This window comes from Acinonyx jubatus, chromosome D2, assembly GCF_027475565.1.
Source record: "Acinonyx jubatus isolate Ajub_Pintada_27869175 chromosome D2, VMU_Ajub_asm_v1.0, whole genome shotgun sequence".
NCBI classification, from domain to species: Eukaryota; Metazoa; Chordata; class Mammalia; order Carnivora; family Felidae; genus Acinonyx; species Acinonyx jubatus.
Window position 1 is genome coordinate 41,705,436 of NC_069393.1, and position 23,971 is coordinate 41,729,406.

The window sequence follows — 23,971 nt, forward strand, 5'->3', positions numbered from 1 at the left end:
GCTGATGACTACCTATACTATCATAGAAACCTTGGAAATAGAACTTGGTCCCCAGTGTATGTCCTGATAACATCTTTTAGAAGACTGATTATATTTTTGTGCATGTTTTACTGTTTTTACACACATGTCCAGTGTTTGCTGTGTGAATGCAAGGTTTGATATCTGTTTTAGTCACAACTGAATCCCTGGGAACTTGTCCAGTGACTGGCTTATAATGAATGCTCAGTAAATATTTAGTCAACAAATAAATGGTATTAAAGATGACATTGTAGACCTCAGTGACCTAAGGTCAACCTAGTTCTTTCTTGCAGCTTTGCCTGAGCATTAGTTCAGGTAGTTGGCTTATGCAAGAAAAATCTACCTTCAGATAGATACTTCAGATAGTATCACATTCTTGGTAACATGCTCATGCTGATAGGCATGTACAAACTGAGACCTATTGAGGAAAAAAAAAGAGATTCCTATCTTCTTCCATATGTTTACTTGCTTCCTTTACAAGTACAAAAGCTTATGAGTTGGAAGTGAGTAGAGGAACCTTTGTATGTAGGATATATGAACCTCCAGCATTTATTTTTTCCTCATGGTCCCAGGACCCTGATTGGTTTTGTGAAGTTTGCTCCTCAAAAGGACTCCTGCAACCTTCTCCTACTATTATTGACTCAAGTGATGGAAACCTCTAACTCTCAGCTATAGGTAGACCTTTTTTTTTTTTTTTTTTTTTAAGAGCCGTATTCCCAAAGGTTTAGTTGATTCGGTTATTACTAATAATATTGTATATAATTCAAGAACTGACTGGAAACTTGGTTTGTCTGCTTTATGGGCGCTTGCACCTTGAAGGAACTAGATAGAAAACATTGAATGTCCATTCTTTGAAATTCTGTAAGAATGGAGGGCTGCAATCCAGCTATTCTTTTAGCTAGAAATCTCTAATCCATGAAATCTCTATTTTAATGAAATAACTGAGTTGTTATGATAACTCTGGGACAGATCCTGTGGTCTTGAGGTGCCTCTTGAATTATCAGAGAAAGCTTATATTAGGTGTCCCAATCGGTCTTGCACCAAGTGTATACTATTGAATTCTGTGTATTACTCAGTATTTGGTTGTCAGAATGATTTGTTACCTAATTTTATCAGGTTGGTTTATTATTTAAATATTAGTTGTTCGGTTGTATTTGAGATACATTAAAATGAGTTTTGTGATTTAATATAGTCTCTTGTATTAAATACTGTGTTTTTAAAGCTTAAATATGGGAAGGGAGCTGGGAGTATTAGAGAGGTCTCTGCCATGCTGATAATGAAATTTGATTCCTATGCTGATAATGAAAAAATATATATATTAATAAATTGAAAATGGATGTATTTGCATTGTGACTTGTTTGGGTACAATGCATTGTGACTTGGACATTTTGGTGGAAACATTTTGTTTTACTTAAAAAGTAAATTATTAAGTATCTCACTTAGGTAAACCATAAAGTAATGTGGGACATAGCAATTTTTGCATCATTTCTGAGCTTTGTATTATGGTAGCATTCTGGTGTGGTAGGGGTCAAGGATGCCTGTTGTTCTTATTACTTGATAGTGTTTTCATGAAAAATCCCTTTGCAAATGTTAAAACAGGTCCAGATTAGCTTCATCAGATTAGATTGTTATAGTAATCTGCAAACAGCATGGCCTATAAGATCAAAGCCATGATTAGGTACTATTACTTATCCATTATTTACATATGAAAAACTGAGTTTTAATGAGAGACCAAGTAATTCGTTCTATGCCATACTCCTAGGAAGTGGTGAGTATAACATTCTAATCTGGGCAGCTTCACAACCCTCTTAACCATTAATTACCCTTTACCATTTTCCAAGGTAGTTTTTCTCTTGAAACTTCTCAAGCCTTGATTAGAGCTTGATTAGAGCCTTATGGTACTGTTAAATCAAGAGACTTCTGGGAGGAGTTAAATGTAGAGATCTAGACATTGGGAGTTCTCTGAATGGAAGTATAAGCTGAGACCTATTGAGGGAAAAAGAGAAGTACTCCTGAAGGGACTGGGGAGGAAGGGAGGAAGAAAGAGGGGGAGAGAGAGAGAGAGAAGGAGAGAAAGAGAATGAATGCTAAGAGGAAGGGGGGAGCATGTCAAATGTGCTGTACTTTATTACACCTCTCTTCCTCTTATGGAGACGTCCTTATTTGAGGTTTACTTTTTTAAGGGAAAAAGTATATAGAGATCTTAAACATACTTCTCTACAGTATGGTGATCCCCCACCCTGCCTGTGAGTTATCACTCAGCTTTTAGCAGTTATCAGTATTGTTTTATGTAGAACACTTATTTTAAAAGTATGAGCATTATACTCTTAACACTCCCAACAACAAAAAAATAACATCTGTTATATGATTCGGTACCCATTTCATGATCAATTTTCCTGAATTGTCTCAAAAACAGTTTTTATTACTGGGGGTTGATTACATTAGAATCCATGTGAAGGCTTAATTAATTAACATATCTCTTAAACTTGTAACATTCTCTTTCTATTTGCTGAGGAAAGAAACTGAATCCTTCCTCTTGTAGCCTTTTCACACTCCAGATTTGGCTGATTATGTCTTTATGTTTTTAACATTTATCTGTTCCTTGTCTTGTAAATTTGTAGATCTAGAGGCTTGAATAGATTCAAATTGAGTTTGTTTGGGCAAGAATATTTCATGGATGGTCCTGTGTATGTATGTCCTCTTGTTTCATAATAGGACATTAAGATTGATTCAGATTCAGGTGTCTTTTTCAATTAATGGATTTAACAGTTATTAATGATTGCTACCTGGATATATTAATTCATTAGGGGCTGCTTGCTAACCAACACCAAGTATATCTGATTTTCTTATTTTGTGATTCCATGTTTGTTTTCTGCATTCATTAGTTATGATTCTACTATGAAGAAAATTTTCATCAGCAGTTATTTGATTGCCTTGAAATATAGGAAGTATTAGTGTGAAGACTTTTAAATCTTAGAGAAACGTTTTTTACATTGAGTTATAACATACAAACAATCAAGTGCATAAATCTTAAATGATGTACCTCTTGGTGAATTTTTACATAATTGTTCACCAGAGAAACACCATCCAGATTAAGTTATAGACTGTTACCAACACCTCAGTCAATCTCTTCTCATAGAGGTAATCTTTGTTCCAAGATGTAACATGTAGAAATACATGTTTTAAGGTCTATTTTAGACATGTTGACTTGGAAACTCTGGGGTGGCAGTGGGGCAGTAATCTTGTTTTAATAAGCCCTTCCAGGTGATTCTGATGCACACCAACATTGGTGAACCACTGCTTTGTTCTCATCTTTTTTACCATCATTAGTTTGGCTTGTTGGTTAACTGAGCACTTTTTATGTTCCATTCTATTTCCCCAGGTGCAATGGATCTTTCTCTGTGTCCTAGAGGTGAGAGGGTTTGCTGCCCCTTCCCCAGCTATTTAAGGTTTTGCTTCATAAGATAGAAGGATGCATAGAAGCCAGTGGGGCTTTGTCCTTGTCCAAGCTTAGCCTCTTATCTCCTGTATGCTTGTGCCATTGAGAGGAGGCTCTCTAATGCCTTGAACAGTAGGTTGAAGCCCTTGAAAGAGAGCTTGCTATTCCAAACTGACATTTTACTCCACATTTGGCTTTTAAGTATCCATGAAAATGTTAGCTTATTACTCCTTATGGTGATCACCTCCTTCTCATATGCTCTGCTAAAAGTGAAACTGTTAAAATGTCTTGTCTCTTCTTGGAGGATCTTAGCCCCCTTTGGAATTTGGGATTATTCCAAATTATTTGGTTGCCTTCTGATGTTGGCTTTCTGATTGGCTCAAGAAAAGTTAGGATTTTGAAGATTATCTGGCTGTTCCAGGTTGTTAGGTAGTAGTGACATTCGTTGCAGCTTTCTACAGCCTAAGTGGAAGTGACATTCTGATCTTTCTATAAATGGAACCACACTATATGTACTCTTAAGTATCTGGATTCTTTTGTTTAAAGGATCTTGCTAGATTCATCTGTATTGTTGCATGTAACCAATAGTTAGCTCTTTCAAAAAATTACCATGTTATATTCTATTAGGTCAAAGTTACTACTAAAATTTATTTTTCTACGATATTATTCTTTCAGTACAGCTAAATCTTAACAAAATATTTCATTTTGGGATTTCATTTATTGTCTGCTGTATACTGAACAAGCTTAGGGTTGGGTAATGTGTTCAGGTGTATCAAATTTAGTCTGTACCATATGTGAATTTATAGCCTAGCAATCTGTGTTCATGTTACACCTGTCACTCTTCTCCCTGATACTTGATCGTCTATAGCCCTGTCCTCATTGCCTATTTAATTTAGGAACTTTGCTTGAGCAGGTCCAAAATACTGAAGGATTGCATGCCATGATTTTTCTATACCCAGTGTTTTATAAAATGTCTATGGTTAATTGTTATGCCTATATACTATTTTAAAAGGCAGTGCAACCGCTCAGGTGTTAGGCTTGGCCATTATTCAAGCAGCTTGACATCTGTCATCTTTAGTTAGCCCTCAGCACCTTAATGTCGTTTGCATGCCCCACACAGTTGAGTTTTACCGGAACTAAATGATAAAATTTGGAGGGAGAGTTTTGTGGTTTGGCCAAGGGCACCTTCTGGTTTCTCTTTATCTGCCAGTATTCTCCTTGTTCCTTAAATTAAAATTTCACAAAGTGATATGCCTTGAATCTACATTTAATAACATTATTTAATGTTCCTAAGCCACAGACTAATTTAAAGCCTCTCTTTCACAAATTGTTTTGATACCTATCTGCCTGAGTAAAAAGTTGTAACCGGAGGACAGAAAGGTCAGCTTGATATAATAATGGGGCTTTGTGTTGAGCTTGATGTGCTCTTTTTAAAACTATGAACACTCTGGAATAAAGTACTGTTTTAAACCTTTACTTTTGGCTGAAGATGTCAATTTTGTTTATTTAATTGTTGTAATCAAGCCTTGAATCAGTTTATGCCACAGATGAAAGCTAAGAGAAACAGGGTGGAAGGGATTTGGGGGAAGTGGTTGAATAACGAAGGTAAAAAAAGAAATTCAGATATAGTTATTTGAATGTGAAAGCACATATTAAGTGACTGGTGGGGCACCTGGGTGCTCAGTCGGTAAAGCATCTGACTCTTGATTTTGACTGAGGTCATGATCTCACAGTTTATTGAGTTGGAGCCCTGAATTTGGCTTTGTGCTGAGAGTGTGGAGCATGGTTGGGATTCTATGTCTCCCTCTCTCTCTCTGCCCCTCCCCCACTCATGCTGTCTCTGTCTCTCTCAAAATAAATAAACGAACGTAAAAATTAAAAAAAAAAGTGGTTATAGGTATGCAGTCATCAGTATTGCTGTTCAGTTCATTGCTCTTGGTCTCGTTGGTGAATTTATGCCTATGTACATCCCCCAAATGCAGGCAGTTCATACCTTCTAACAAGCTATTTGAAAAACTAAAAAAAGAATGTGAGGGGGTGTTTCCTCAGATGATAAGGTAATGGATATGAAAGGAATTTGAAAAAGTGAAAGCTTCTAGTGCTCTGCAAAACTTCTCATTTAATTATACAAAGGTTCTTTGTAGTATTTATGCTTCCCTAACCTTAGTATCCAGTCCTTTCCTTCACTCGTGTCCCTAACTCTCAGTAAGCCTCTCAGAATATTTCATTCCTTTCCCAGGAAGGCAGTGTATGTGGACTCTGTAATCAGATGGACTTGAACCTGATCCTTTTCAGTAGTTTATGAATTTTTAGACAAGTATTTTATTTTAGCCTTTCCGAATCTTGGTTTATCTATTTAAAATGGGAGGAAATCCACAAGTAATGTGAATATTAAATAAGGATAGAGTGGTAAGCAGGACACATACATACATACATAATCATATGTAAAAGTAAAGTTTGCTTTTTGTCTTCCCTTCCCATCCAATTGTGGATTCCTTTTATTTTATTTATTTATTTTTGTTAAGTTTATTTATTTTGACAGAGAAAGAGTGTGTAGGCAGGGCAGAGAGAAAAGGAGAGAGACCAAATCCCAAGCAGGCTCCACGCTGTCAGCATGGAGGCAAATGAGGGGCTCTAACTCAAGAACCCCAAGATCATGACCTGAGATGACATCGAGTCACCTGACAAGTAACCGACTGAGCCACCCAGACGCCCCTTGTTGTGGATTCCTTTTAAAAGCAACAAACAAACCAAAACCAACCCCCCCAAAAAACTTTTATTTATTAGAAATTTATATGTAGTATAGTCAAATTATGGAAGGAGTCTAAATGTCCATCAACTGATGAATGGATAAAGAAGATGTGGTTTATATATACAATAGAAAACTACTTGGCAATGAGAAAGGATGAAATCATGCCATTTGCAGCAATGTGGATGGAACTGAAAGGTATTATGCTAAGTGAAATAAGTTAGAGAAAGACATATGTTTTCACTCGTATGTAGAACTTGAGAAACTTAATAGAAGACCATGCGGGAAGGGAAGGAGAAAAAATAATTTCAAACAGAAAAGGAGGGAAGCAAACCATAAGAGACTCTTAAATACAGAGAACAAACTGAGAGTGGATGGGAGGGCAGGGGAGAGGGGAAAAGGGGTAATGGGCATTGAGGAGGGCACTTGTTGGGATGAGCACTGGGGGTTGTCTGTAAGCAATGAACCACGGGAATCTACCCCCAAAACCTAGAACTCACACTGTATGTTAGCCCATTTGACAATAAATTATATATATATATATATATATATAGAGAGAGAGAGAGAGAGAGAGAGAGAGAGAAATTTATATGTAGTTTTGAAAATTCAAATGTGAAATACTAATAGTGTAAATGTGCTGTACTTAAAAAAAATCATTTTACAGAAATTAAATCAGAAAATCTCAGACATTCCCAGGCCCTATGCCAGGTATTATTTTTAGTTCAGCATTAAATTAAAGCTCACAGACAATATTGAAGTGTTTCAGAGAAGATGATATCATTAGATTTTGTAGCCAACATGTACTTTTTCAAATTGTTATGACTGCATCTTTTAATCACTTAACAGACTGCATATCAGGGAAAGTACATCAGAGGTAGCATAGCTACTAAAATGAGGCAGACTCACAATGTATGTTTTATTTTATTTCATAGTTATACAAGCAAATGTGGGAGAAAATTTCATGAATATTTAAAGATGATAGGTAGCTCATTAACTAATAAAGTGACAATATTCATAATATAGGCAGATATGGAAGCTTTACAGTTGAACTATCAGATTAGTTTATACTGAAACCACAGCCCATGATGATTAATTTTATTTATGTTATAAGCATTTGTGCATTTAGAAATCAAAAATATTTTTGATAGGAATAGTATATTTTTCTGAGTGGTGACACCCCAAACACTTTGTAGTAATAGTGCGTCTTTCTTGTGGGCTTAACTTATGCCTCTAAGTTACTAATATTCTGGTGTTCTTGGGAGATAATAGGCATTACTCTCATTTTAGGCAGTAAAATAGAGGAATAGAGAAGTGAAGGAATAGAATGTGCTGTCCTTAGTCTACTTGTGATAGACAAGGAAATATTAAAGCCTTTCTGATTCACAGACTGACTTACCAGAGGGCAGAATCTTTAATGTGTGTTACTTAGTGATTTGCAAAATGACCCTTATATAGAATATCATTACTAGTTTTCTTAGGGTTATCCTGAAAGTGATTGTAGGTGTGGGAGTATGTTTTGTGGTATAGACTGTTATAAAAAATAATGGCATGGAGGTCGTCTGGAATGGATATTGCCCCTGTCCTTTTTCTGGTCATGTCAGCTACTGTTGTTTGATCATGATAATTTATTATAGAGTCTGAGTTTGACTTCTGAATCTTTTTCAACATATTGCTTGAGGTAGCTCCTACCAGTTAATTACAGGCCCCTAAAACCAAGTTATTTTTCAGTCTTGACTTATCATTTATTAAATTAGCTTGCACTAAGAGATTATGAATGTACTTAAAAAGTTGAGGATCTTTTGGGGGCCCCTGGATGGCTCAGTCAGTTGAGCATCCTACTTCGGCTTGGGTCATGATCTCGCGGTTGGCAGGTTCGAGCCCCGCATTGGGCTCTGTGCTGACAGCTCAGAGCCTGTAGCCTGCTTTGGATTCTGTGTCTCCCTCTCTCTGTCTGCCTCTCCCCTGCTTGGGCTCTGTCTGTCTCTCTCTCTTAAAAATAAATAAAATGTAAAAAAAAAAAAAAAAAAGTTGAGAATCTTTCATATTTGTGGTTCCCAAAGTATATAACTCTTAACAGGTTTACTTTCTTATGGGTTAAATAGACATGCACCACACAATTAGACAGACTAATTGGACAGACTCAACTATATTATCGGTGCAAAGGGAATAGAGAAGGATGTAAAATCAGTTTTAACTGGAAAGGTTTCTGGGTGTTAGGGATTTTGAACTTTGAGTGTGGGGCCTTCAAGGTGATCTTTACAATAGCAAAGGCAAAGAAGGTAGAAAATAAGGGATAGATTTTGGGGAATGACCAACAATGCATCTTTGGCTAAAATGTACAGTACTGCAAAGATAGTGTAGAACCAAGTAGGGAAGCTTGATCTCTATAGTGGATTTTGGGTTTTATTTTGTTGTTCCTGTGCCATGCATAATTTTTAATCGGAATGATATCAGATCTGTGCTTTAAGAAAGTAACTGTTGATAGTTTGGATGTGAAGTGAGATGGGAGACTTAATAATATAGAAGCCTTTGTAGCAATATAGAAAGAGATAATGAGGGTAAGAACTGGGAATTGTGAGTTTAGAATAGATTTTTAAAGATAAAGTTGACAAGTGAAATATTAAATTGAGGTTGAGGTCTGGTGAAATTGAAATGGTATTTATGAAGAAGTTACATTTGTTGAATAAAAAAATCCTTTATTTTTATTCAAACATCTTTTATTTTTATGTTTTTAAGTATATTTTACAGAATATTAAACTTAATTTTGAACACATTTTTAGTTAGAACTATTAATCTGTTTTGATATTGAATAAATTGTTTTTATTTATTTTAATTTTTTTTAACATTTATTTTTGAGACAGAGAGAGAGAGCATGAACGGGGAAGGATCAGAGAGAGGGAGACACAGAATCTGAAACAAGCTCCAGGCTCTGAGTCATCAGCCCAGAGCCTGACGCAGGGCTCGAACTCACGGACCGCGAGATCATGACCTGAGCCGAAGTCCGCCACTTAACTGACTGAGCCACCCAGGCGCCCCAATTATTTTTATTTTTAAGATGCAGTTTTTTAGTTAAAACTTTTTAAATTACAAAAATATGGGCATGTTTAAAATATTTAAATAAGAATTTAAAGGTAAAAAGAAATCTTCATGTTACCTAATTCTCTCTTCCCTAATGGTAACCACTATTAATAGGTTGTTGTTTTTAAAAATATATATGTGTAGGGGCGCCTGGGTGGCACGGTCGGTTGGGCATCCGACTTCGGCTCAGGTCATGATCTCACGGTCCGTGAGTTCGAGCCCCGCATCGGGCTCTGTGCTGACCGCTCAGAGCCTGGAGCCTATTTGAGATTCTGTGTCTCCCTCTCTCTCTGCCCCTCCCTGTTCATGCTCTGTCTCTCTCTGTCTCAAAAATAAATAAATGTTTAAAAAAATATATATATATGTGCACATACATCTTTATGTGATTTCTATCATGTTATTTTTATAAAAGTGGGATCCAGTATATAGTTTCTTAACGTAGCAAAAGTTAGTGTGTTCATTTACATGTCCCAAGCTGTCATCTATCTGCAGCATACAATAACAAGAAGCAAAAGCATATAAACTTGAAATTATGCTTACTAATCAATGTTTTAGCATTCAGTCTTCCTTAGAAATGATCTAGGGAGCCAATGATTATTCATTAGTTAATTTAATTTAGTATTAGTCTAAGGTTTGTTTTTTTTTAATTTTTTTTTTTAACGTTTTTATTTATTTTTTGAGACAGACAGAGACAGAGCATGAACGGGGGAGGGGCAGAGAGAGAGAGGGAGACACAGAATCGGAAGCAGGCTCCAGGCTCTGAGCCATCAGCCCAGAGCCTGATGCGGGGCTCGAACTCACGGACCGTGAGATCATGACCTGAGCTGAAGTCGGAGGCTTCACCGACTGAGCCACCCAGGTGCCCCTAGTCTAAGGTTTTAAGTTATCTTTAAAATTCTTGAAAATTATCTGTAATCTAACACTATATAACATAATTACTGTTGCTATAAAAAGATTTGTCAGAATCATTCAATTTAAACACAGATTTGTATTTTCATAAACTTAAATGTTGTATGAGTAAGAATGGTTTATTTGATCACTAAGTTTATGTGTTTCATTAAAGTTACTTTACTTGAATAAAAATATATGCTTATGTTACCTTTAATACTGATAAAAAAATCAGAAAATAGACTTGTTTTATTAAAACAAGTTTTGTTTTGCCAGATACTTACCTTAGTTATGTGAACTTGGTTCTTAAAACCTTTCTGAATTTCAGGACAAATAATTTTTAAAAATATAACATATTTAAAATATTTGAAGATCAATTTTCGTATTTTTTGAGAGTTTTGGTCTTGTTCAATTTATATAAATGCATATTTATCTCTATAAGCTAATCAGAACAGTGCCGCTTATAATCTAATTTATTAATACCCTGTAGGGGTAGGAAAGTAATTTGTACTTGGAATGAGAGGTAAATAACCTACCTGAGTTATAGTAGATACACAGACAGTGAGAGAGTTTTTATCGTTTCCAATTCTACAGTTTTAGCTGTGGCTACAGAGTTAACACAAACATAAAACCTTACTGTCCATGTACCATAGAGTGATTGTCCTTTCTGGTCAGCATGAAATTCTTAATTGATTTGAGCTCAGAAGAGTAAGCAGAAGAGATAAATGAATAAATGACTAATGAATCGAATTCTCCTTTTTCTTTCACCCAACACAGAATAGGTCTATGTCAACCATCAGGGATCAGTAAATGGCAGTCCATGACATCAAACTCTCAATTGTTACAAAGTGATTTTTTTTTCTGCCTGCATTCCTGGAGAATTATTTCTTTATCCTCGGTGCTTTATTAACTTAATCTAGATATGTACTTAGATCTATGGTTGATTTTATTTTTCCTTCTGTTCTGTGGATTTTTTTTCTCCTTTATTTTAGGGATATTTTCTGTTATGTCTACTTGCTTTTTCTCTTCTATTTAGTTATTCTACTTCAGGGATACTAATTATCTTTCTGTTCAATCTCTGCCCTACATCTTCTATCTAAGTGCTTTGATACTTTTGTCTTTTTTTCTCCTGACTACTCAGGTTATTTTAAGATTTTTCTCCTTGCCAATTAGTTTGATTTTCAGTCTTTGGTTCTTTACTTCTTAATTGATTTCCTTAGCTCTATAGCTTCTTTTCAACTTACCTATTTTGCCTTTTTATCTTTGAATTCTTGTTTTATTAAATGTGTGTTCTTATTAAGTTGTTCTCTGTTACAAAGAACTCACTGGGGATTTTCTTATTTCCTTGTTACATTTTTCTTCTTTCTGGATTCTTCCTTTGTCTGCTTGCCAAAGCTGTTGTTTCTCTCCTTCCTTCTACTCCCTTGTTTATGTAGTTGTGTGGCCACTTTTTGTCTCTCTAGGTAAAGACTTGACTAGCTAGATCAAGACTTTGTATTTGCTCTGATATAACATAGGTGAATTCCCATTGATGCCTTTGTCACTTGAACTGTGACTTTGTCTCCTTTTTTTACCGCACCCCTTCAGTACACTTTTGGAGCAGTTGTATGTTGTTCTCTGTCTGCTTCTCTGTGGTTGAAGGGCGTAAGGTGGTGTTGTGGAGAGAACTTTTCTGGTGCCCCAGCCTCTTCTGTCTCCTTAAGTGTTCTGTACTGGTCTCACTCCATCCTGCTGAGGGTGTAATATAATTTTAGGGGCTTCAGATCCTTCCTTCAAATCAGATTAGTGCCTTGGAAGTTGATGGGTTCTGGTGCCACTGGGCCTCAGCTGGAGTTTCAGAGCTTCTGTGCTGAAGATGTTTTCCTGGACTTTTCTAGGGACTGTCAAACCAGATACTTCTATCCAAACTGGAGGATGTTTATTAAAACTTTGAAGTTTTAGCATCTCACCTATTTTTCCCATTGATGCTTTCAGGCAGTGTCATCAGGCTAGGAACCAGACCACATTGTGCAGAAATCTTTTTCTGGCTAGCACTTTTTAAAGTTTAGAGGCACTTAGTTTTAAATAATTTTTGTTTGACTGCAGCTAGCTGGTTGGTTTTTGGGTAAAAATTATACATACATACACGTATATATATTCTTTCTCTTTTATCAGTTATGGGAGATGAGAAGTTCTATAATTCTGCTTTACCCTACCATCTTTACTTGAAAGTCTGTATAATTTCCTTAATATTTGCTTTCGACATGATTAATAATACAGATGTACTTTAGAAACTCTTAATTTTTAAGGTATAGGGATGGGTTGGAATAAATTTTTTTAATTAAAAAATAAAACAAACAAAGACAGTGTTGTAAGATAATTTTAAAAACCATCAGAGACCCTAGGCATGTGTTTTTCTTTTATTCACATTCTATGCTTGTGTATGCTTTTACAGATTTTTATATAATCACAGAGTATCTAGTGAGCAGTAAGCATATAGCATATTATATTTCTGCTAATGTTAGGGTAAACACTTTAATTTTTATCTCATCTTTGTAATCTCATCATGTAGCAATGATATGTCATACCTTATTAAACAGTTCCTCAAATAAAGGACACTAGTTGTTTTTAGTTATATGCCCTTTTATGTACATTGAACCTTTGTGAGTTTGTTTTGTGTTACCTTTAAAATAAATTTGGGAGGTTGAGATTAGTGGACTAATTAACTTTATTAAATCATACTTTTCACCATGGCACTAACTGTGCAGACTGTTTATATTACTAGTTGAGATAGTTGCTTAAAATTATAGCTGATAGCTCCACCCTTAATGTCAGACTTTTTTGTGTGCTCTTGTATTCTTTTCCTACATCCTACCATGATCTTATTTAAAAAACTTTTTTTAATGTTTTTATTTATTTTTGAGACAGAGAGAGACAGAGCATGAGCAGGAGAAGGGCAGAGAGAGAGGGAGACACAGAATCTGAAGAAGGCTCCAGGCTCTGAGCTGTCAGCACAGAGCTCGATGCGGGGCTCAAGCTCACGGACTGTGAGATCATGACCTGAGCTGAAGTCGGATGCTTAACCAACTGAGCCACCCAGGCGCCCCTAAATTTTTTTTTTTTTAATTTATTTTTTTAACGTTTATTTATTTTTGAGACAGAGAGAGACAGAGCATGAATGGGGGAGGGTCAGAGAGAGGGAGACACAGAATCCGAAACAGGCTCCAGGCTCTGAGCTGTCAGCACAGAGCCCGACGCGGGGCTCGACCTCAAGGACTGTGAGATCATGACCTGAGCTGAAGTTGGACGCTCAACCGACTGAGCCACCCAGGCACCCCACTAAATTTTTTTTTAGTATTTATTTTTGAGAGAGAGAGAGACAGAGTGTGAGTGGGGGAGGGGTACAGAGAGAGGGAGACACAGAATCCGAAACAGGATCCAGGCTCTGAACTGTCAACACAGAGCCCGGAGGGGGGCTCGAACTCACAGACTATGAGATCATGACCTGAACTGAAGTCTGATGCCAATTGACTGTGCCACCCAGGCGCCCCATCCTACCATGATTTTAGTAATGAATTTTAAAAATGAATTTTAAAAATTATTCCAGTTTTTATAAGCTCACGTATGCTTTAAAAATTAACAAAATCATGGGGCGCCTGAAGGCTCAGTTGGTTAAGTGTCTGACTCTTGATTTCAGCTCGGGTCATGATCTCACAGTTGGTGAGCCTGCTCCCTGCATCGGGCTCTGCACTCTCAGTGCAGAGCCTGTTTGGGATTCTCTCTCTCCTCTCTCTGCCCCTCCCCTGCTCTCTCTGTCTCTTAATCTCTCTCTCTCTCTCTCTCTCTCTCTCTCTCTCTCTCTCTCTCAAGATAAATAAATTAAAAAAAAAAATGAACAAAATCACATTTTCTTATTTTTGTAATAATTCCATTTTTATTCATGATTTTATCTATTTGGGTCATCTCCCTTTCCTTTTTGAGAAGCCTGGCTAGAGGTTTATCAATTTTGTTTAGTTTTTCAAAAAGCAACTCTTGGTTTCATTGATCTGCTCTACAGTTTTTTTAGATTCTATATTGTTTATTTTTGCTCTGATCTTTATTATTTCTCTTCTTCTGCTGGGTTTGGGGTGTCTTTGCTATTCTGATTCTAGTTCCTTTAGGTATGCTGTTAGATTTTGTATTTGGGACTTTTCTTTTTTCTTGAGATAGGCCTGGATTGCAATGTATTTTCCTCTCAGGACTGCCTTCGCTGCATCCCAAAGCATTTGGATTGTTGTATTTTCATTTTCATTTGTTTCCATATATTTTTTAATTTCTTCTCTAATTGCCTGGTTGACCCATTCATTCTTTAGTAGGGTGTTCTTTAAGGCTTTTGGAGGTTTTCCAGACTTTTTCCTGTGGTTGATTTCAAGCTTCATAGCATTGTGGTCTGAAAGTGTGCATGGTATGATCTCAGTTCTTTTATACTTATTAAGGGCTGTTTTGTGACCCAGTATGTGATCTGTCTTGGAAAATGTTCTATGTGCACTCGAGATGAAAGTGTATTCTGTTGCTTTGGGATTCAGAGTTCTAAATATATCTGTCAAGTCCATCTGATCCAATGTATCATTCAGGGCCCTTGTTTCTTTATTGATCCTGTGTCTAGATGATCTATCCCTTGTTGTAAGTGGAGTATTAAAGTCCCCTGCAATTACCACATTCTTATCAATAGGGTTGCTTATGTGATTAATGTTTGTGATTAATTGTTTTATATATTTGGGGGCTCCCGTATTCGGTGCATAGACATTTATAATTGTTAGCTCTTCCTGATGGATAGACCCTGTAATTATTATATAATGCCCTTCTTCATCTCTTGTTACAGCCTTTAATTTAAAGTCTAGTTTGTCTGATATAAGTATGGCTACCCCAGCTTTCTTTTGACTTCCAGTAGCATGATAGATAGTTCTGCATCCCCTCACTTTCAATCTGAAGGTGTCCTCAGGTCTAAAACGAGTCTCTTGTAGACAGCAAATAGATGGGTCTTGTTTTTTTATCCATTCTGACATTTTCTTATTTTTAAAGGCGATAATATTGTCCAAAGTGAAAAAATAATTTGGATTGAAATTGGAAGGTGTGCTATAGAAGTATTTCTTTTTTTAAAAACACAGTCAACATCGGTAGTCTAATTTTATTATTTCTGGATTATGCTATCACTGTGCATAGCCCAAGTTTATAAAAGTGTTTATAAAAATGTTCTTTGCTTTCTCCTAACATTAATTTATTAATTTAATTAGTGCATCCAATATTTATAAAGAATTTTTTAGGAATCATAAGTAGCTTTTGTGCTTTGATCATTTAATTGTCTAAGAATATATATTCTTATTATGTAATACCCCATGTAATTGTGCTTATTTAGGAATGTTTAATCTACTTTTTTTGTCTCCTCAGATTCTGTCAAATTTTAAGAACAAATGCACCTTATAGCTCATGGAAGAAAAAACACAAATCAAGTCATTTTTGGGTTCCAAGTTGCCAAAGTATGGAACAAAATCTGTGAGAAGTACACTACAGCCAATGCCCAATGGGACACCTGTTAATTTATTGGGAACTTCCAAGAGTGGCAATGTCAAAAGTTACATCAAAAATAATGGCTCTGATTGCCCATCATCCCATTCATTTAATTGGAGAACGACAACTAAATACCAGCTTAGTGCACAAAGTGCTGAAGAGCGTAATAGTACTCAAACTTCACATGATAAAGTGATTGATCCTGAAAAACATGTACCTACTCAAGGAATGTTTGATAAAAATGGGATAAAGGGAGGCTTGAAAAGTATTTCTTTACTTACATCAAAGTTAGCAAAGCCATCCACTATGTTTGTGTCATCTACAGAGGAGTTAAACCAAAAGTCTTTGTCTGGACCATCTAGTTTGGGTAAATTCACCAAAGGCACATTATTAGGAAGGACTTCATATTCTTCAGTCAATGGTCCAAAATCGCAGTTGAATGGATTGTATGGAAACCGTTCATCTGGCAGCATACAAAGGCCTAGAGCAAACTCCTGTGCCACCAGAAGCACTTCTGGAGAAGGCTTAGCACAATCCCTAGACAATATTAAATCTCTTACTTGTGAAAAAATGGTAAGGTCACAAAGTTTTTCACATTCCATTCAAAACTCATTCCTTCCACCTTCATCTATAACCAGATCACATTCCTTCAATAGAGCTGCAGATCTTACAAAGCCTTATCAGAACCAACAGCTACCCATTAGAGTGCCTCTGAGGTCCAGTATGCTAACAAGAAATTCCCGGCAGTCAGAAGTACTCAATGGGAATGATCATTTAGGGTATGGATTTAATAGGCCTTATGCTGCTGGTGGAAAGAAGCTGGCTTTACCAAATGGCCCAGGTGTAACATCCACGTTGGGTTATAGGATGGTTCATCCCTCTCTACTGAAATCTAGCCGACCTCCATTTTCTGGGACTATCACAGTTGATGGTAATAAAAATTCACCTGCTGATACATGTGTAGAGGAAAGTGCTGCACTTATGGCTAAGGACAGAGCTACTAGTAAAGACCAAGAACTAATTGAAAATGATAGTTACAGAACAGAAAATGACCAGACCATGAAGCATGATACTAAAATTAGATACCTGAGTGATGATGTGGATGATATTTCTTTGTCTTCTTTGTCGTCTTCTGATAAAAATGATTTAAGTGAAGACTTTAGTGATGATTTTATAGATATAGAAGACTCCAACAGAACTAGAATAACTCCAGAGGAAATTTCTCTCAAAGAAGAAAAGCATGAAAACGTACCACCGAAGGATATATTTGATTCCCCAAAGGAAAATGAAAAAAGTAAAACTGATGAGTGGATAGATATAAGTGTCTCTGGTAAATATTAATATCCTTAAATTTGTTTGGTTTCTCCTAGATAATATAACTGAACTTAGGATTAGCTTTTGAATAATTCCAAGGTACTGTCAGTTTCATGGAGGGATGGATCTAGATAAAATTGGGGCAGGGCAACATTTATCTTCCTTGTGACTTTTGCTTCTGGTCCTATTTTTCACTATTTAAAACAATGTCAATAAAAACACTCTTACCCTAATGTATCTTACCTTTTTCTTCATTGACTGTCATGCATCGACATGTCATGCATGTCATGCAACTTTTCTTGCTTCAAAGTTTTTTTCTTTTTCCCCACTTCCCTCAACAGTGGCATGCTATTTTAAACCATCTCTTCCTTTACAGTAATAGATCCTATTTGTTTAGAGTAAACCTATACCAAAGGGTAAATGAGCTAATGTTTTAATATAGGTTATGTCCAATGTAATACATATTTTTATCCTCAGAAATTTTCATTTTTTTAAAGGAGGACTTAGATTTCTTGTTTAGCAAAATATTATTGTTATAATAATTATATTGTTATATAATAATAATAATAAGTGAGATTAGCACCTGTTAAACATTTCTGCTTGTACTTGGTTATACTGGCACTGAAAGTCTGGAGAAAATGTATCTCTCCCCATATAACCTGAATAAAGAGCAAACTGAAGGAATTGGGGATAGACTTGTGATCTGGTCAAGGGCCTGGGCCATGCCTAAAGATAGGCATAAACCCTTGCCTATTTGAGGGTCTTCTAGTTAGAAGTGATTGCCAGAACAAGTATTTCCCTTACAAGGAGGCAACCCTGAACTTGAATGATATATACTTAGTAAGGAGTTTCCTGGCCAGTGTGTAAAAGTAAATATCTTAGGAAATATTAAAAGAAATGAGGCTTTATTTATAATTCTAGAAATGTTGGAGAAGTGAAAGATGGCTCAATGAATTTTCTTCATGTGTATTGGGAAACATTTCAGTAAGTTATTTAAGATTTTGCCTCCTGATTTTTTTGTTTTTTAGAACTTAGAAAATTCTATAGTTACTGATACCTTTTTGCCAACTTTTTTGTTATAACGAATTATTAGAGCTTATATTTTTAGAACCTGAGAAATATATTTTTGTGAATTAATAACTTTTTTTCTTTCTCTTTTAAAAAATCAATTGAAGACAGGAGTGAATGTACAAAACATACTTCTGGGAATAACTTGATTTCACCAGATACAGATTACAGAGCTGGTTCTTCATTTGAGCTCTCTCCATCTGATAGCTCTGATGGAACATACATGTGGGATGAAGAGGGCTTGGAGCCCATTGGAAATGTACATCCAGTTGGGAGCTATGAGTCCTCGGAAATGAACAGCATAGTATGTATGGATTTATATATCCTTTTGAAAGATTTTCTTTACCTTACTATGTAAAGACTTGTAATACTGACTAGATTTTCTTAAGTTTATGAATTAGCTCTCCTAGTTTAAGAAAACGAAATTTGTATCTGTTAAGGGCCTATAAAACATCTGACCTTAATACATATAAAACATATATTTGTGTCACATGACACTTAAGTTAAATATACTCTCATACATATTTGTAATATATACACATATATAGGTAGATAGATATACTGTATTCAGGTTAAGCTAAGCTACTGGTTCTCAAAGTCAGGGAGGAAGGCAGTGTCTGGTCTGGAGCTAATTTTGGTGGTTATATTGAGGGGTGCTACTGACAAATAGTGGGTAGATGCCAGGAATGCTGCTTAATGTCCTAAAGTGGCATAAGACAACACCCACAGCAAAGGGTTTTTCATCCCAAGATGTCAGTAGTGCCTCTGTTGAGAAATCCTGGACTAGGCTATGCGAGGTAACATTTAAGTGCCAACTCAGTGGCTTAACATAATAAAAGCTTTTTTTTTTTACTATTTCAAAGTCTGTCGTAGGTCTGGAAAACTCTATAGGGTAACTGTCTTCAGTGTTTTAAGCTGCTTTCATCTTCCATCATCACCAAAAGAAGGTGGCTTCACCATCTCCTTTTGAGGCCACATCTTTTCACTGGTATAGAGGAAGAGTGCTGCTGGTCTGATAAATGCAATTACTTGCCTTGGCCTGCAGATGGCACATGGTACTTTCACACACAACCTGTTGATCCTAACTAATTTTAGGTACTAACTCCGCAGAAGTGTAATTTTCCTGTGTGCCTGGAAGGCAAGGGAACCAGATTTGAGGGAGCACTAGAAGACTTACCATATATTTTTATGTGTGTATTTTAAGAGACATTGCAAGTAATGTGGCTCATATGCCGTAGGAGTAAAGTGTGGTTTGTGTGGTGGCAGTGATTCACTGTAATTATTCATTATATAAAATATGATTTTACAGTAGTTGTATGGGAAACTTGGTAGTCTTTTGGATATATTTAAGTTCCAAGTGGATTTCAGGCAGTGTAATTTTCAACACTGTCGTAAACCTGTGACTTCGGAAAAACAAAAATTGTTATCAGAGGCTTGTTAAATTGCACATAGGGAGGACACACATTTTAATTTAGAGAGAGTATCTCTATCTCACTAGATAAAGGAAACTTAGAAAAGATTACAGGGGCACCTGCGTGGCTCAGTCAGTTAAGCATTTGACTCTTGGTTTGGGCTAAGGTCATGATCTCACAGTTTGTGGGATCAAGACCCATGTCCAGCTCTGTGCTGACTACATAGAGCCTGCTTGGGATTGTCTTTCCTCTCTCCCTTGATCATTCCCCGCATGTGCGCACGCTCTGGCATGTGCTGTCTGTCTGTCTGTCTCTCTCTCTCTCTCAAAATAAATAAATGAACATTAAAAGAAAAGAAAAGATTACAGTTTGGGGCCGCATGTGCTTTCTTACAAGGACTTTTTAAAGCGAATATGATCGAAATGGGGATAAAAATTGTTTCCAGCAGATGGCAGCAATAATCCACTTTAGTACCTGACATTTTTTCAGAGATTCTCACTATTTTCAGTTAACTGTTCCTGTAACTTAATGATGAAATAGCCTCTAAAAGAGTTCAGAATGCACTTGAATTGACCATTCGTCTTTAAGTTCATAAATCTTCTGACCTAAGAGGAAAAAAGTCTGAGATAGTTTGGAGGATTGATGGCAAATGTTGAAACAGTGTTAAGATCTCGTTGTGACAGTGGATTTACCATTTTTGTTCCAAAATTCTATCAATTTTTTGCTTTTTATATTTTTAATGTATTTTGTTAGGTGTGTACTTGTTCAGAATTGTTTTCTTTGTGAAATAGGACTTAAAGTCATAATTTAGTGATCTTCTCTATTACTCATGCTTTTTGTCTTAAAGCCTTTCCCCCCCAGATATTGTATATTATATCAGTTTTATTTATGTATTTTTCATCCTTTTACCATGAACCTTTTTGATACATAGCAAATAAGTTATAATTTTTTTAAAAAATTACAATATCTCTTTTTCTTTTAACCAGTGAATTTAGTCTTTTTATGTTTGTAGTTATTGATATACTTGGACTTCATTCTGCCATCTGAAACTTTTTGTTTCTTTTTCTCCTTTTTTCCCCCTAAAATAGTTCAAATAAATATTTATAACTTAAACCACAAGGAGCTTAACATATTCTCATTTTTCTTGGCCTCCCCATCCCTCTCATCTAAGCCCATGTCCTTCCCTCCCCCCGATTCCCCAACCACCATCATGGTTGTTCCTTACAAGTGTTCATTCCAGTCTAGGTCGAGACAAGGAACTCTATACATATTGGCTTTTTAAAAAGTATTTTATTTCATTGTTAGAAATGCCACCACTTTTAAAATTTTATTTTCTAAGTTTTTGTTGTATGTGCAAATATACTTAATTTTTGTATTTTGAGCTGTTTTTCCAGTGATCTTGGTGAATTCACTTATTAGTTTTAATAATTTGCCTATGGATGTTTTTGAAATTTCTACATATACTATGCAGTCATAACCATTTGCACAGTCTCCATCTCCCATCCTCCCTTTTATTGAACTTGTTAGGACCTCCAACATAATGTCGAGTTGAAATGGTGATAGAATTTCAGCCAAGTTTTAATAGTCCACCATTAAAATTTCTGTGTGTGTGGGTGTATATGTGTATGGGGGGATGATTATAGATATCTTTAATCAGATTAAGGAAGTTCCCTTCTATTTCATTTACTGATTTTTTTTGTGAGTAGATGCTAATTTTTCTCTTCATCTATTAAAATGATAAAAATATTTTCCTGTTATATGTTATATATTTTCTGTTGGTGTAAATAGATTACATTTCTTGATTTTCAAATAGTACACTTCTTGATTTTGAATATTGATATTCAAATATTTTCTTTCCATTCCAGGAATAAATTCACTTGGTTATGATGTGTTATTATTTTAAATGTTGTTGGACTTGACATTCTAATAGTTGATTTATATTTTTTTGCATTTATGTTTATGAGCAAGATGGCTTTATTTTTCTTTAGTTTTCTTTTCACATGTGGTATCTGGGTTGTGCTAGCTTCATGAATGAGTTGAGAAGTCTTTCCTGTTTTTTTGCCCTTTCAAGGAATTTATGTATAATTGATGTTACCTCTTTCTTAAATGTCTACAGTTCACCAAATGAAGCCTTTTGGACCTGGAGTTTTCTTTGTGAGGGTTTTTTAATGACAGATATAATGTTTTTGGTTTTTTGTTGTTTTTTTTTTTTTTAAGTAGGCTTCATTCCTAGCACCAAGCCCAGTGCAGGGCTTGAACTCACCATCCCGAGATCAAGGCCTGAGCTGAGATCAAGAGTCCGGTGCTTAACTTACTGAGCCACCCAGGTGTCCCAGAAATGTACATATAAATCTTAATGAGCATATCTACTTAAAACATTTTATCTGCTGAGGCGTCTGGGTGGCTCAGTAGGTTAAGTGTCCGACTCTTGGTCTCAGCTCAGGTCTTGATCTCAGGATGGTGAGTTCAAGCCCTGCGTTGGGCTCCAGGCTGGGCACGAAGCCTACTTAAAGGAAAGAAAAAAAAAAGGATTTGTATGTATATTTCTTCTTGTGTTGCTTTTTGAGAATTTGTCTATTTTGTCTAAGTTGTCATTTATTGGTGAAAGTTACTTAAGATTATCTTATCTTTTAACATCTTTACAGTCTTATAGTGATGTCTACTCTTTCATTCCTGATATTGATAATTGGTGTTTCCTCTCTTTTTGTTCGTTTCAAAGAGCAAAATTTGGGTTTTCCTGATTTCTCTCTTTTGTTTACTTTTTTTCCTGTTTTATTGATTTTTAGGTCATATCTTTCTTTCCTTCCTTCCATGTTTTTTTAAAATTTTTTTTTATGTTGTATTTATTTTTGAGAGCAAGAGAGAGCATGAGTGGGGGAGGGGCATAGAGAGAGGGAGACACAGGATCCAAAACAGGCTCCAGGTTCTGAGCCATCAGCACAGAGTCTGATGTGGGGCTCAAACTCACCGTGAGATCATGACCTGAGCCAAAGTTGGACACTTAACCAACTGAGCCACCCAGGCACCCCAATTTTATTTCTTTTTTTCACCCAAAATTCTTAACATGGAAATTAGAGCATTGATTTTCAGCCTTTGTTTTACTATTATTATATACATTGATTTTCTTAAAAAAATTTTTTTTTAACGTTTATTTATTATTGAGAGACAGAGAGAGACAGAGCATGAGCATGGGAGGAGCAGAGAGAGGGGAGAGAGCCTGAAGCAGGCTCCTGACTCTGAGCTGGCAGCAACAGAGCCCGAACGTGGGGCTCAAACTCACAAATCGTGAGATTATGACCTGAGCCAAAGTCGGACGCCCAACTGACTGAGCCACCCAGGCACCCCTATGCATTGGTTTTTATAAAGAGAAGGCTTTATTATATAGTAAATAATGCATTGAATAGCACCTTAATAGTAAATATAATAGCAAGTTTCTTCTAATTTGCCTTGCTTTAAAACAGTGAATTCTGAAGCACCTGGGTGGCTCAGTTGGTTGAGCATCTGCCTGGATTTCAGCTCAGGTCATGATCTCATGGTATGTGAGTTCAAGCCCCACGTCAGGTTCTGCACTGATAGTGCAGAGCCTGCTTGGGATTCTCTCTCTTCTCTCCCTTTCTCTCTGCCCCTCCCCCACTGTGTGCACATGTGCTTTCTCAAATAAATATTAAAAAAAAAACAGTGAATTCTAAGTCATGTTATATAGGCCATCTTATTTTTTCTTTCCTTTTTTTTAATCTTTAGTACATTTGTGTATTTGTGAACAATAAATAATAGTTTTTTATGTGTTTTTACAACTTATGTAAGTGATACATGATGGTCTGCAACTTTTTTTCCCCTTAGTTTTATGTTTTTGTGATACATGTGTATTATAAGTGTAAGTTAATTCATTTTTACTGCCATATAATATGTATAATATGCTGTATAATATCTCTTAAATATACTAATTTTTTCTCTCTGTTCCCTTGCTATTGAACATTTGAGCTATTCCTCACTAAATAATAATAATAATAATAATAATAATAATATTTAAATAGTGCAGCAGCAAACATTCTTACTCATGTCTCTGATCATATATGTTAGGGTTTCTTTAGGATATAAACCTTAAGAATAACATTACTGGATCAGAACATATATGGATCTTCAACTTTATTAGATGCTGCCAAATATCTTCCTAAAATGCTTTTGTCAATTTATCCTTCCCATCAATGAAGAAAGATTTCTATTGTTCCTCATATTCACCGCACTTGCTATTATCTGACTAAAATTTTAGCCAGTCTGGTGAGTATGGAAGTGTATGTCATGTAATTTGCATTTATATTATTATTTATCATTTTTCCCATATATTTCCTGGCTGTTTGGTTTCATTTTATGTGAATTACTTAGTTACTTTGCTGATTTTTCTGTTGTGTTCCTTTGCCTTGTTCTTACTGATAAAGGAAATTTTATGTTGTCTGACTTTAATTCTTGTTAAATGTATCA

At 35.8% G+C, this 23,971-nt stretch overlaps 1 protein-coding gene across 6 annotated transcripts in view; it reads left to right on the forward strand.

The window, feature by feature from the left end:
* Nucleotides 1-23,971, forward strand: part of CCSER2 (coiled-coil serine rich protein 2) — a 194,025-nt gene that overhangs the window by 38,823 nt on the left and 131,231 nt on the right. For all 6 annotated transcript variants that reach the window (XM_027062462.2, XM_053207372.1, XM_027062458.2 and 3 more), the window contains exons 2-3: nt 15,579-17,028; nt 18,188-18,384. In XM_027062462.2, the coding sequence (XP_026918263.1) occupies nt 15,618-17,028; nt 18,188-18,384 (1,608 nt within the window). In that variant the 5' untranslated portion in view covers nt 15,579-15,617. The remainder of the gene's footprint in view (nt 1-15,578; nt 17,029-18,187; nt 18,385-23,971) is intronic.